Source organism: Triturus cristatus, chromosome 3_1 (assembly GCF_964204655.1).
Source record: "Triturus cristatus chromosome 3_1, aTriCri1.1, whole genome shotgun sequence".
NCBI lineage: Eukaryota > Metazoa > Chordata > Amphibia > Caudata > Salamandridae > Triturus > Triturus cristatus.
The window spans coordinates 221250843-221266505 of record NC_140583.1 but is presented as its reverse complement, the minus strand read 5'-3'; the positions used below and the strand labels follow the sequence as shown (position 1 = coordinate 221266505).

Below are 15663 nucleotides of genomic sequence, written 5' to 3'. Positions count from 1 at the left end.
TTTATTACAAACATTGATTGGGAACTTTGATTTATTTGATTTATCACACATCGTGGTAGTATGTTGTCTAGCTCTACTATTAGGCCTCTTCATTGTGACCTTTCTGTTAAGGGAATCACTATAAAAAGCCCATTTTGGTTCCGGGGTGTCATGTGATCAAGACTGTGGTAACGCAGCCGAAACGCGTCATGCTGACTGATGTGGCAAATAAAGCACAATAATTAAATCTGCACTTTGGTGGTCCGTACCTGTGTTCAAGCTACCAAGGGAAGTGGTAATCCAGGATCGATATATATATAAATATATATACACACAATAACCATGAAATGTGCTCCATATAGCCTCTAGATGAGTGTCACTTTCCTTTATAACCTGTAAAAAATCTGCCAGCATCCTTTGGGAGCAGGTAATTTCTTAGGGGGTATTTTTAGAAAACAGGAGATTACCTTCTTAAGAAGACCATAAAATGTTGAAATTATTAGATGCACACAAGTTGTCACATATATTTCTTGTTTGCCATTGTCAAATACTCATGCTCATCGGCAAGTCATGAAGGTGCCGTTGTAATTGTGAAAGGAAGGTCCTACACTTAGAACTCTGCTCCTGGCATAAATCGATATGGGATCTAAAGGGTGTCTTGGGAGTTTTTCAAAGCATAGGTATGTACTGCTAAGAATAGTGTGCTCTCGTTTAGTCAAACAGTATTACTACCTTAAAAGTGCTGTGAAATCTACTCTTTTCTTCAGTGGCGTAACGAAACTTGAGGGGGCCCCCCTGCAAGGTACATGGAGGGGGCCCCCTCTGGACTCCGCTCAGCTGGTGGATATAGAAAGTGGTGGGGCGTAAACAACGTTTTTGATTTTGACTGAGTAAGACATCAAAGAGAATGAGATAAATTGCTAGGCCATATATAGGGTGGGCATTACAACAGACTTACCTTTAATTTCACTAATGGCATTGACGTCTGATGAGGAGGATGAATGTTGATGGCGATGTTGCCTAGTGGGTATAGCTGCTATTTATGCAACACTAGGAAGCAGTTTTGAATCTCAAAAAATATCCTTGTGCCAAAAAATGGAGCATGGCCTGTGTCTTTGGTGAAGTGCACTTATGTCCTTCGGCAAGGTTCACTCTCTGTAAAACTGCTTTTGCATAGGTCTTTTATGTATTGGTCTTTAATCAATAAATGGCCACTGAAAGGGGTGTGATAGATTGGTGTACTGAAATGTGTTAGTCACAAGTGACAAAATGGTCTAGGTGCATGGGCTAGTGGTATGCTGAAGTGAGTTAAGGCAAGAGTGATTGGGTGGTGTATGGTGAGATGTATTAAGTGATGCTGTTGATCATGTCTCTGCATTGTTGCGTCATGTGCCTAAGTGTGAAAGCAGGTGGTATTTTAGATCAATCAATCAATCAGTGACACTTATAAAGCGCGCTACATACCCGTAGGGTCTCAAGGCGCTGGGGGGGGGGAGGGGTGCCGCTACTGCTCGAACAGCCAGGTCTTCAGCTTCTTCCTGAAGGAGAGGTGGTCTTGGGTCAGGCGCAGGTCGGGAGGGAGGGAGTTCCAGGTCTTGGCGGCCAGGTAGGAGAAGGACCTTCCTCCTGTAGTCGCTCTTCGGATGCGGGGGACGGCGGCGAGGGCGTGGTTGGCTGATCGGAGGTGGCGTTTGGGAGCGTAGAAGTTGACTCGGCTGTTGAGGTAGCTCGGGCCTTGGTCGTGTAGGGCTTTGTGTGCGTGGGTGAGGAGGCGGAAGGTGATTCTTTTGTTGACGGGGAGCCAGTGAAGGTCTCTCAGATGTCCGGAGATGTGGCTGGTTCGTGGGATGTCGAGGATGAGTCTGGCTGAGGCGTTCTGGATCCGCTGGAGTCTCTTCTGGAGCTTGGCGGTGGTACCGGCGTAGAGGGCGTTGGCGTAGTCCAGTCGGCTGGTGACGAGGGCCTGGGTGACGGTCTTCCTGGTCTCGGTGGGGATCCACCAGAAGATCTTCCGTAGCATGCGTAGGATGTTGAAGCACGCCGAGGAGACGTTGTTGGCTTGCCTGGTCATGGAGAGGGAGGAGTCCAGGATGAAGCCCAGGTTTCGTGCATGGTCTGTCGGTTTGGGTGCGGTGCCCAGGGCGGGAGGCCACCAGGAGTTGTCCCAGGCGGAGGGTGAGGAGCCCAGGATGAGGACCTCCGTCTTGTCCGAGTTCAGTTTCAGGCGGCTGGTCGTCATCCACTCGGCTACCTCTTTCATCCCTTCGTGCAGGTTGGCTCTGGCGGCGGCGGGGTCGTTGGTCAGGGAGAGGATCAGCTGGGTGTCGTCGGCGTAGGAGATTATGCTGAGGTTGTGTTTGCGTACGATGGCCGCGAGGGGGCTCATGTAGACGTTGAAGAGGGTGGGGCTCAGAGATGGTCCTTGGGGGACGCCGCAGATGACTTCGGAGGCCTCTGACTTGTACGGTGGTAGGCGGACTCTCTGTGGAGTTTGTATGGTATGCTGTGACCTGGGTTGTATGCCATGGAATATTGTGGTACAGTAAGAAGAGAAGGCAAAGTAGGGACCAGGGATGAAGTAGCAGGTAAATTTTATTTGGAGACTGAGTTTTAGTGGTGGCGAGTTGTTGAGTAAGTGATGGTCTAGAACAGGTGTAGACAGTGAGCAGGAGAGGGAGAGGCAAGAGAGAGAGCATGAGAAAGAGAGGAATCCACATTAGAGAGTATATTAGCCAAATGCAGAAGTATTGTATGGTTATGTGAGGTGAGATTATAAGAAATGGTATAGTGTTTGGTGTACTGTTGTGTGGGAAGTTGTGATGTCGACTTCTGATGTGAAAGATGGCCAGGAGCCATGTATAGTAGTTGGTGGTGGGAGAATTCGGGAGTGTGGGGGAGGGAGACAGGGGGACAAGAGGTCTACAACTGGAGCGAAAGTTGAAAAGAAAAAAGAGGGGAGCGGGATGGGGACCTTGTAGTTAAATTGTGAGAGGGGGTGGAGGGGATGAGAGGATCCAGCATGAGGAAGTGAAGTAATGGATAGGGTGTCATGAGGGTGGTGTAATAGAGAGGATTTCAGATGATAGGTGGGAGCTGTCTGTGATGCTGCGGCGTATCCACATTCTCAAGAATATTAGACTGGTGGACCAATTATTTTCAGGTATGTGAGGAATTTAGATGTGTGGAACTAGATGTGCTCTGAGGCTCTGTTAAAGAGATGGGTAGTGCATTAGGAGTACATTTAGGGAGAAGAGGAAAGATGAGCAAAATTAAGAAAGCAAGAAAAAGAAAATGAGGGAGAGCAAATTAGGAGAGGAAAAATAGACAGAAGACATCAAAAGGGAAGGGGAGAGGAGAAAGACGTAGAGAAAGGTGGAAAAAAATGGATGGAATGAAAAGATGAGGATCATGTAAAGAAAATGAAGAAAGGGGAGAGCAAACAAAAGGAGAGGCGAGAAAAAGGTAGAGAGTTCATAGTGGAGATTATCAAATTGTGAAGAGTGGTAATGGAAATGGTGAAGACAGCAAGAAGGAGAATAAATGTGAGATTAAAACAATATAAGGGGAATACAGAAGGGAAGAAAGGAATGAGCAAAGCAGATGGGGAAGAGAACATGCAAAAACAAGGAGAGGGTGTGAAAACATGGTAGAGAGAAAGAAAGAGGAAAAGATGAGGAGAGAAAAAGTAAAAGAGGAACTAGAGATGGGATGAGTTATGGAATGTGAGAGGTAAGAGGACAAGAAATGAAGAGAAAAAGAAAGAAAAAAGTAAAGAGGAGATTCAAAGCAAGAAACTGAAGAGGAGAAAGAAAAGAGCAAGAAAGAAAAAGAGGAAAGGGAGGACAATGGCACAACAAGGAACATGAAAGAGGAGCGAATGGAAAAAGGGCAAAACAACATAAAGCGGAGAAAAGGAGTAAGAGGAGAGGGAGAAAAAAGGGAAGGAAGAAGCTGATTGCATTGCAAGACTAGCCTCTCCAACTGCTTTTCAGCTATTTTAACACACATTTTGTGCTCCATGAACATAATTCCCTCCTGATGCTCCCCCCACACATATCAATACATTTTAATGTACATTTATGACACAGAATAAGTACATACACTCCTTCGGAGTATCTATTTTCACATCGTGGATCTGCTGTTTTTGTCAGCCCTTCTGTCTGGGCCAATTTCTAGTCCATACTTCACTGGCTTGTAATGCCCTTTATTATCCTAAGCTATCTACACAAACAATCCTGTGGTAATATTCTATTTTATAACCATGTGCAGAAGCTAAGTCAACAATTGTTAAACTCAAAGGCCATTACCATGGGACACCTTAAAATAAAGTCGGTGCTGCAAATGGAGTTTTTATGTTGAGCTGGATTGCTACGTCACCTAGCATTACATTTCCACGAGGCCCCCGATTCCGCTCAGGACTACAGCCAGATTTAATTGTTCCAAATGCTGCTTGTTAATATGCTTTGAAATGTTTTTTGTAGCTTCCTGAGAAGTTATTTTTGGACCTAGACTACACTGCCAAGGTGAAGGGATGAGGGGAAGCGATGCAGGTAGCATTGCCACAACGTACATTTTTTCAACATATGCTGATACAACTTTGTACAATTGCATGCATACACACAGTCAAATACACATACACTGGTGCAGGCTCGCAGACACACAAACAATATGGACATGCTCTCAGACACACACATAAGGTGAAACTTATCCAAGGCAGTCCTTGACGCGCACTTCAAGAATCACGATTCCCAACTGCCCAGATTCAGTAAAAGGTGCACTAGAGAGAGGCTCACACCCTTATCCCCAATCAGAAGCTCAGGTAGGAGGGATGGCTGTCCTTTTCCATTATTGTGGCTTCTGATGGGTCATAAGGGCGTGTGAGGGACAGGCACCAATTCACCATTTTTTGACATGCTGCACTGCCTGAGGCTAGTACAGCATGTCGCCGGATATGTATTGCAGCTGTGAAAGGACTGGCTGGAGCAGCCCACGCCTGACACATGCGCAATACAGCCCCGGGGAGCTGTCTTCTGGTGAAGGGTGATATTACAGCTTTTATATGCAAACAATCGATCGGTAAGATCATGTAAAAGCTGTAATATCATAACAATTAGGTGCTGAGTAAGGCATGATGGTTGGGGGGGAGTCATTGCCCTTTTGTCACCTATAAAGGAGCCGCCACTGCATAGCTGCCAAGGTTTCAGATTGCTATGTGAGACATTTTCATAATTTCAGTGTAAATATGAGTGACATTTCAATGATTATGAGTGACACTTTCTTGCATGCAAAATCGAGCAATGAAGACAAGAGAAACATTTAAATATCAGAAAGTACACTAGGACGTTAGCTGCTGCAAATGCTGCAAAGTATCAGAAATTGAAAGGCACTAACCCAGTGGCCTTGTAACCTGAAGTGGTAGGTGAGGAGCTCTATGGAACTGACTGGCGATTGCTTGCCTATGGTGCAATAACAGCAGGCTTCCAAAACAGCAGAAAGCCGTCATTTAGAGGTGGCAGGTAATGGGACACTCACCGAAAACTGATGGCTATATAATCTGTCTACCTCTCAGCACTCCCCCCACCCAGTCCCGCCCCTCCTCATTCAGAGGTTGGGTACCTCTGTGTGTTGGATGCTGAATCTACAATAGCTCCACCTTCTTATAAGCCTTGCGGGAGGGGTGTGGGGCGTCAGCTGCTGCAATTTGGTATGGAATTACATAAGAAGGCAAAGCAAATCTACAGTGTTTTTTCCTGCATCCACGATGCAGAACATGGTGGTGCTGGCCATAAATCATCAATGGCTGCTGACTTTGGCACTGCAGTACAGGAATGAGAGGAATATGTTCATCAAGGGTTTGATCCACATCTTGGTCACAAATTAGGGACTTGGGACCTCTCTGGTAAAATATAAGAGGGTCCTGGATACATAGGAAAACTCTACGCTGGGACGACCTCCATGAAGACTTCTCAGGAGACCTCTGACCGATCCCTCCAGCCTTCGGTTCCAGTCAGCAGCACTCAGCTCACTGTCCCTCCACACAGATTTCAGTCACCGTAGGCTCAGCATTCCGTCAGGATATCGGACACACTACACCTTCGGCAATGTCCTATAATTAGGGCCACTGGAATTGTGTGATTCTGTGGCCGCCCCTTTTTTTCCGGATAATTGAGGATTTACCAAGCTCATCAGATAATCCCTCTGCTTTATAATTCGCAGATTTAACAAACAAATATTTAGTTTCTAGCTCAACTGATGAAGTTACAAAAAAGTACTACAAGTGGCACTCTGGAAAGGCTGAGTGGTCACTTTTTAGAAGTTAATTTCTGTGGTCACTTGTTACACTAGTCTTACCAATGTACATCTTTTACCCAGGCAGTATTACTTCGAGTCAAAATAGCAAAATAATACTGCCCTACAATGTGCAGCATTATGCCACGTAATTTGCGTTTCATGCCGCATAATCTAGTAAACCCTACTGCATAATGTCATCCTCCATTGCTGCTTATTGGCCTAAAGTTGATCTCTGCCTATAATGTTCTGCTGAGCAAAAGCACAGTCCGTACTCACCTACATAAAAGCCCAGTTTAAATGCATTTACTCAAAACACGCAAAGCTGAAATCTGATCCAAACGCTCGATCGTTTTCTTTTTTCCATAAAGTGGTAGAGAAAGCGTTCAAATGTTGTAATGCAGTCTCAACAGCACAAACTTCACCTTAAGCTCTTATTTCATGAATCTAAGGTATACATCACTCAGTATAGTAAATCATTCTGTCTGTTGGGGTGGCTTTGCCAGAGTCAACATGAGCACTGTTGCATAACGTTTAATTTGGAAATGTCCAGAAGAACACTACCTGAAGCTGTTCAACGGGGTCTGCTTGGTGTGTGTGAAGCCCAGTATCCGCACCAGGGAAGCAGCTTTCAGGAACTTCATGTTGGTGGCGCGAGGGGTCGCGGGCTGAGTTTGCTGAGGTAAGCAATGTGTGAATAATGTTTAGTATGTATGCTTCCTTGTGTGGGCGTGGACGTCTTGTGCCTAGAGCTGGGACTGGTGCTCTATCTATAAACTGCTACAGACACACCTCCAGATGGAAGCGCACTGCTTGTCCCAGCTTGCACCCTTTCCCTCCTTTACCGACGCTGCAGCTGTAAACTAAAGCAACTTTGTGGTAAGCTATGTACTCCTTCACAGTTGTCTGTCAACATGAAGTCATGAGAATAAAAGAAAGACAAAGTAAAATTCAATTTAATGTAAGACAGGCAGCCACCCTAAAACAGGCATGTCAATTCGCTCACAAAAACGAGTCAATTTAAAACATCGTTTCTGTAAAGAAAATAACTAGATATGCGAAGCAAGCGAAAACGCCCTGAGACTTTTTTATTCGCATATTATGGAATTGATGAAATGTCGGCATGCCTTTCGAATGCACAAAATGCACGGGGAAGCAATGCAGACAGGTGTGCAACTGACAGGTCGAAGTGTCAAGAAGACCAAAGCTATTGCTGACCTATCAATAGCCTTAACAAAAGTATCACAGTGTGTTTTGCTGTTTTTCAAACTCTGGAAGCTTCAAGTTTAGCGCCCAAACGTTCATCAGTCTACCCGCAATGCCACTGCCACGCCCCATCAACCCGCAAGACTAAAGCGGCCATATTGGATTGGGCACCTTTACCTTACACTAAATATAAATTGTGGTGATGTATGTGGGTCTAGTGAAAAGCTCCAGAAGTGATACTCAATCTGTGATAGTTGCATTGCTGTTTTACTACTACTTGTGCTGCACACAACAACGTTCAGCTCATTGGTGTGCTGTTGTGTGGTGTGCTATGGTGGTTGCTGGAAAAGGACTCCTTTATTTATTGATGCTCCCCAATCTCAGTGCAGACTTGGACTTTAAATTGCAAAATGCCGCCATTCATGACTTCTGTGAATCCAACTGTTAAGAACTCCAGCACGAAGTGGTTTCAATAAGTTCTTTTAATCTTATGCGCCAACACATGCTCCTACAGGAACTGGAGCAATGAACGTCATGTCAGTTCGGCGATCAGCTGTCAACTGTCATCGGACAGTTAACAGCTGGTGACTTCACTGAGGGTATGGTGTCCGCGCAGGGACACTACAACGCGTAGCATGAACGGTGTCCTAAGAAGGATAATAGGTAAAACGTAACACATCTTCCCCCTTTGCAAATGAGAAACACAATAACAAAATAAAGGTAGTATAAGTTCATCCCTAGGCACTGTGACAATCACTCACAGACATAGTCTTTTAGTTTGACCGGTGGACCCAACAACCTTCCAGCACGGCTCCTGCTAATTTACGGTGAAGTCTCACTAGACGGCGTAGGTGGCAACATGCGCCTGGTTCTCGTAGTAAATGGCTGATAGATAGTTCCAGTAGTTGATGTGAAGATGGATCTTGATTTGCTGCACACTGCCGGTGCCGATGATGCAGGGAACTCGTAGTCGGACTCACAGTCTGTAGAGTAACTGGTGGCCCTATTGCTTTTAGTTGTAAGAGGAGACTTCTCCATGGATTCTGTCTTTACGGAGTCATCTTTTTCCTTAGTTGGCTTTTTGTATGCTGAAAGTGCGGAGAAGTGCCATAGTCTACCATCACTCAGGAGTGCTGAATTACAAAACACATTTTGCACGGTCAAGGGAGTGGTATACCTGTTCTGTGTCTTACCTACATGACCACTTCTCCTCACTTTGACCAGGTCTCCTACCTTGAGTTCCACATATTTACATCCATGTTTTTCGTCGTAGTTTTTCTTAGATTTGAGCTGAGATTGTGTAAGTCTCTCCCTGACTTGTCTTGTTGACCAGTGTACTCTTTTAGCTGCTTTAATCCAGCCAACATTGTCTCTTGAAAGAGGTGTCCTACCCCGCATCAGTTCAAAAGGACTATGTCCCGTCGTTTCACAAGGTGTGATTCTGTACGCCCACACCGTTCTGAAAGCTTCTTGCTTCCAGTTGAGATTGCTATTGATTGCAAGCTTGATGGTACCCTTTAAAACTCTGTTGAATCTTTCAACAGCACCATTACCTGCGGGATGGTAGACTGACGTTGTCTTATGTTTGATGTTATGTCTGAGAATGTAGTTCTTAAACAATTCTGACGTGAATTGCGCACCATTGTCGCTTACGATCTGTTTGGGAAGGCCTTCACGTGCAAAAGTTTCATCCATGAATTTTACTATACTTTGTGCATCTGGTTTGTTAGTAATTTTAACTTCAGGCCATTTAGTGAAGTGATCTTTGATTACAACTTTATACCATTGATCAAGATCTTCAGACACTGGTCCCATTATGTCGATACCTATTCTCTCCCAAGGCATTGAGGGGCAGGGAATGGGTTGCAAGGGCGGTCTAAAAGCCACCTGTGTTTTATCAGCATCCATGCACAATTCATCCTTGACTTCCCAGAAGTGCTTGAGGGGTTCCGGTAGTTTGTTTTTAGCAGACCATCCCTCATTGATTTTTTTTAAGACTTGACGGATTATGTCATCCTTTTTCTGCTCATTGAACCACTCTTCTTTATCAATACCGCTGGAGCGTTCTAGGACATTCGCTATACATGGTTCTTCTTTTTCGCTGTGAGCGATTTCTTTTGTCTTAACGGGCATCCTGCTTAGATAGTCCGCAACCACATTTTTCACACCCGGAACATATTGTACTTTGTACACAAAATCAAATAGGCGTACTGACAGTCTAGCCAACTTTGGCGTAGCGGTGTATAAACCCTTTGTAGTGAGTACCTTGGTTAAAGGCTCATGATCAGTACACAAATGTACCATTCTGCCCCAAATGTATTGCCTGAAGTGCTCCAGTGCCCACACACAAGCTAGTGCTTCCCGTTCAATTACAGAAAATTTCTCTTCTGCCTGTGTAAGCGAGCTTGAGGCAAAAGCTACTGTATATATATTCCCTTTGGAGTCTTTTTGAGTGAGAACTGCGCCTAAACCCCTATTGCTTGCGTCTGTCGTTACGTTATTTTGTAATGCAGGATCATAGCCTTGTAGGGGTAAAGCTGTGCACATATCTGTCTTTAAGTTTTGGAAGGCTTCCTCGCAGTCTTCACTCCATTCAAACTTGTTCATCATTTTTAGTTGCTGTCTAAGTGCATACGTTTTTAATGCGAAATTCCTGATGAACTTTGAGTAGAACTCTACCAATCCCAAGAATGATCTCAACTCATCCTTGTTTGCTGGCACAGGCGAGTCTTTTATTGCCTGTATGAGTTCTGTTTTTGGACTGATGCCGTTTCCGGTTATTTGATGGCCCAGATAATTCATGGAATTGCTCGCAAACTTGCATTTAGCATGCTCTGCGGTGAGACCCTTTCTGTTCAGTATCTCCAATACTTGTTCCACTCTACTGTCATTCTCTTCTTTAGTTTTGCCCATAATTAAGATGTCGTCCTGAAAGAGCAGAATTCCAGCAACTCCCTCAAAAATGTTATTCATGAGTCGCTGGAACATTGCTGCCGCTGAGGCTAAACCGAATGGCACTCTGGTGAATCTAAAACACCCATAAGGTGTGATGAATGTAGTAAGGGATCTGCTGTCGCGATGTAAGGGTACCTGGTGATATGCAGATTTAAGATCAACTGTAGAGAACCACTTAACGCCCTTAGTTGAGGCTAACATTTCATTAATTTTAGGTAGAGGGTACTGCTCCACAATAATGTTCTGATTTAAGTCTCGTAGGTCAACACAGAGCCTCAACTTGCCGTTGGGTCGCTTTGCGATAACAAGGGGAGCAACCCATTCTGAAGCATCAATTTTCTCAATTATTCCGTCGTCCAAAAGCTGGTCTATCTGGGCCTTAACATCATCCTTGATCGCAAACGGGATGTTCCTTGCTTTGTGTACTACGGGAGTAGTCACGGGTTTGAGTTTGATCTTGTGTTGATAACCTTTGAGCTCACCCACTGTTCCACTAAACACATTGGGATATTTTTTAAGCAGAGAATCCGCATAATCCTTGCTATCAAACAGGCTTAACACGGGTTCCACTTTGCTTGGGTCTAGGATGATGCCCAGATTTCCCTGATCCATCCATCCTAGTACTGATGGTCCCACTTTAGAAACATATAAATTGCCTTCTGCTTCACGGACTTTGAAAATAAAATTCAATTTTTTATAACCACAGACATCAATGAGTTCTCCCGTGAATGATCTGATTTTTATATCTGGTCTTTCTAATTTACTTCCAAGCGTTTGTTCGAATTTTTCTTTCCAAACACCCTCGTTGACTATAGTGTAAGGTGAACCTGAGTCTGCGACAATGTTAATGTTTACACCACCTATCGATATACTGCATATTGGTTTCTTTGTTTTAGTAATCGACTTTGTTGTACTTATGCTGTTCACATTTTCGTCTTGTTCATCATCTATGTTAAGCACGAACATATTGATGTCATCGTTGTCTGTTTCATTCTTATTTAAATCTTTGTTGTATTCAACCACCTTGACCCTTTGTGGTTTCCTCTTGTTGCAGGCTTTGACATAATGTCCTTTTACACCACAATGTGTGCACTTTACTTCTCTTGCTGGGCATTTCGGGTCATTCGCTAAATGTGATGCACTCAAACACCGGTAACAGTGGCCCCAGTTTTTCGTTTCATTTTTCTTGTATGAAGTTTTATCATTTCTTTGATTCACATTTTGCCTGTTAAAGTTTTTTCTGTCTGTTACCCTGCTTCCAGTGTCGCTTTCTTTCTTCTCTTTTGTCTCAGAAAGAACTGCTTTAGCACATCGTCCCGTAAGTTCAGCCTTCCTTGCAATGTCTATTATGTTTTGTAAGGGGTACTCACCCTTCGCCCACAAATTATCCTGTATATTTGAGTTTGAGCCCTGCATCACTATTTGATCTCGAATGAACTCGTCACGAAGAGCTCCAAATCGACAATTTATTGCCAAACTGTCGGTTTATAATACGTGTTAAGATCATCAATTGTGTTGGTGAACACGTCACCTTCATTCTCTGCTCTGATTTTCTTGTTGATTGCATTGTAAACTTTTATACCTCCAGCTCCTAAACAACGCATGAGCATTTTATACTTCCTTTCTGCTTTCACCTCATCATCCTCTTCTAATGTGGAAATATAATTCAAAAAATATTCCCTCCATTCTTCCCACTTGAGGGCAGGCTCTCCTCCTGCACGTAGGAAAGTTTCAGGAGGCGAAAGATTCCACACACACCCTGATGCCATATTGTACAGTAGATTTCCTATAAATTAGTTTAATGAATAGTCCCAAAAAAAAAGAGTGTGTAAGTATGTTCACTGAAAGGCTGCCCGTGGCTGCTGCCATGGTGGGATGGTACTGTTGGCGCTGAGGTTGTGGGTCTCCAATCCGACTGGCGTGGTGTGATATTAGTGTGTGTAGTGTTGAATGAGGGGTTCCCCCCCCGGGATCTGTACGCCATGCGATGACCTCTATGGGTAGATACCTGGATGCTGTTTTACATTGGTTTTGTAATGCTGTTCAAGCCACTACTGCCTGTATTGTATTACCTGTTCCTCCTCCGAGCTTTCTATGTATCGCCCATGATGCTCTGTATCCTCAGTGCCGCTCTTTGGAATACAGCTGTATGTTTTGTTTTAAATACCAAAAATAAAATATAAAAAAAAAAAAAAAGTATGTTCACTGAATGAATGTAGAATATGCTGGTAGTAGTTCCTGCAGAACTTATATGTGCCTATGTGCATCTATGAATAGCCATTTCAAAATCTTCAGAATGCTTGTGTAACAACGAATTCGACACCTCCGAATAATACTTGTGATCCTGAAGTTAACAATTGCTACTTTTGTTTGCTGGGAAGATAATACGTCACGGAGGTTATTTCTTACTATTTTATTAATGTTCCACTCGGCGCTTACTGCTTTGTCCCCCGTAGCATGCCGCCGGTTGTCTCTTCAACACAGGAGTCGCGTTATATTATTATTATTATTATTTTTTTAGCGCGTAGTATTCAAGACGGCGCCGTGACGTTGTTTTAACAACTAGACTGCACACTATTATGAGAGAGTCAGCATTCAAAATGGAGGCACGTTGATGACGTCACAACGCGGTGACGTGTGTCACAGCTGAGAGAAACGGTGAATTCCGATGGAATGATAGTTGGAATAATCCTCACGATGGACTGACAGTTGAGATAATACTAACAACTTTTTTCGCTCTTTCCCCTACGGGTCCCCCGCTGGCGGCATGGAGGGGGGCGGTACTCAAATGGTCTGCGGCTGAGGAGGATACCCTGCGGGAAGAGGAGGCGAAGGGCACACGTAAAACCCCGATTTCCCTGGAGTGGGTGCTGTTGATGCATCAGTTTAAACAAGCCCCGCCCCTAGCTGATCGGGACGTGACCATGACCACCCCTACTACCACGCGGCAGAGCGCGACACCCACCCACCCGGAGGACACTCCCCCCTAATACTTTACACTCACCCTGGAGTGATTAGGTTCCTATCCCCGCTGCCCCGAGGTCTGCGCCTATGCTGTATGTCCGCCCGCTTCGTCGTACTGCGGCCACGGGTTCCCAATGCGCTGCTCCACCGGTCACCTTACGGATCACCTGTGATATAGTCTAGCTGACCCTTCTCTAATAGTCCATGACTGCCCCTAGTTTTCTCCCCCCCTCCCTGGTTTGATCTTTTATTCGGCAAACACCTGTTACCTTGCACATAACTGCAGTAAAGATAATTATAAATGTCAAGATTGATTTCACCTGACTGAAAACATGTGCTTAATGATATTGTGATCCAATACTGATATGTAACGAAGGAACTAACAAATGCCAATAAAAATAACTTTTTTCGCTCTGTGAAATTCCTCAGTAGTTTTAAAGTCACATTAAATTTCTTCACATGTACCTTATTTACTCTATCACAGATGCGCAGTGCGAAGGTTAGATTGAAGTAGGATAACTCACTGACGTATATCTTCGTTATTTTCCTCACAACTCGACATACTTTTTCGTGAAGTCCTTCAATCTTTGTTGTTTTTTTTTTACCTTGCAGCTTCAGACTTTTTCCGTTTTCTCACTTAAATTCGATTATTCACCCGACTGACTTCGCCATAAATTTTTATATTGAATTCCGTGGGTTCCGTGTTGGCGCTCGTCGCCACATTGTTAAGAACTCCAGCACGAAGTGGTTTCAATAAGTTCTTTTAATCTTATGCGCCAACACATGCTCCTACAGGAACTGGAGCAATGAACGTCATGTCAGTTCGGCGATCAGCTGTCAACTGTCATCGGACAGTTAACAGCTGGTGACTTCACTGAGGGTATGGTGTCCGCGCAGGGACACTACAACACGTAGCATGAACGGTGTCCTAAGTAGGACAATAGGTAAAACGTAACACTAACCTCAAAATGTCTGTTCTGTGGACAGACTCATAATGTAAATGGTACTGCCAAAAAAAAAGCAAAGGATACAGGGCACGATCCATTGATTCCTTCTGTGTATATATATGGGTCGATCCAAAATGTGAGTGGCACTACAACAACGGCTGAAGGGCGGCGACCCAGTGCGAATGGGTAAGCATTCATGAAAAGTAATTACAAAAAATAATAAATGTGGGGGGCAGAGCTTGCTCGCGACCAAGATGGCCGCTTGAGCCTTGAGCTCCGAATCGCCGATAAACTATCCTCTAATTATCCGACATCCCACCTAATATTATAAGCCCCACAAGCGGTGAGACAAGTGTGGAAGTTGTCAGCGCTGGAGTGATCCGCTTCCGAGAGCGAATGCAACAGCGGTGCCGGAGATCTCGAGGTTGTAAGCGGCAGCACTGCAGGGCCAGAGATCCCCGACCCTCGGCTGAGCGAAAGGCAGAGCAACGTAACTATACGTGCCGCGGATGGAGGAGAGTCGCTGCCGACACTCGCGTCCTGGTCCCTCTGCCTCACACGGAAGCATGCGCTGGGAGACGGAGATAGCGGGATTGCGGTGGCAGCAACCGGGACTAGACGAGACTGCAGCGACGGTACGCGACGCCCTGTATTACGGCCCTGGCGGGAGCACGACAGTTTTGAGCTCGAGCACGAAGCTGGTGCGGAGCTCACGGCGAGGACGAAGCAGTCGCTGCACTATACACTGCCTCGGAGGAAATACCGGTGAGGAGGAACAGGGCCGGTTGGGCAGCGGCGGCTGGAGGAACTTGCAGGGAACTAATGGCCAGTTTGGGAGCACTGATATATGGCTGCAGGGGCTGAAGCCTGGGACACAGGGAAGGCAGGGCCTGGAGACTAGTGCTGATCTGGACCATGAGCAAAGACTACACCGATCACGGGACACACTAGTGGAGCTGCACCCCCGCCCATTGGGGACCCTGAAACAACTGGTGGGTCGCAAAGGCCTGCCTAGCGGATACAGCTTGATAGACCTGGAATAGAGGCACACTCTGGGGAACATTAGCTGTATCGGGCAGATATCGGCCCTACTGGCGCTGAACCACCTGGAGACTCCTCAACAAGAGACAGGGAGGGGTTATTCGGCTGGTCTTATCGCGCCTAGTGCCCATAAGGATTACCCTTCAAGAAAAGGACTGACAGCCACTTGGGAAGCGTAAGTAGCGTGTAGTCTTCTTCGCGCCTGTATCTGAAGGGTCCAGGAGGGGTTGGAGTCATAAACACTACCTGCATTCTGTAACCCAGAAGAAACAATGGGCCGCTC

General features: G+C 45.2%; 1 protein-coding gene across 3 annotated transcripts in view; it reads right to left on the bottom strand.

The window, feature by feature from the left end:
• The window catches only part of ACSBG1 (acyl-CoA synthetase bubblegum family member 1), a 687864-nt gene that overhangs the window by 571370 nt on the left and 100831 nt on the right, over positions 1-15663 (bottom strand). The window contains exon 1 of one of the 3 annotated variants that reach the window (XM_085643719.1): positions 6832-6994. The exons of 1 other annotated variant lie outside the window; for it this stretch is intronic. In XM_085643719.1, coding sequence (XP_085499845.1) covers positions 6832-6911 — 80 coding nt within the window. In that variant the 5' untranslated portion in view covers positions 6912-6994. Of the gene's footprint in view, positions 1-6831; positions 6995-15663 lie in introns of those variants that run through there. One more of the 3 variants, XM_085643718.1, reaches the window with a different exon arrangement.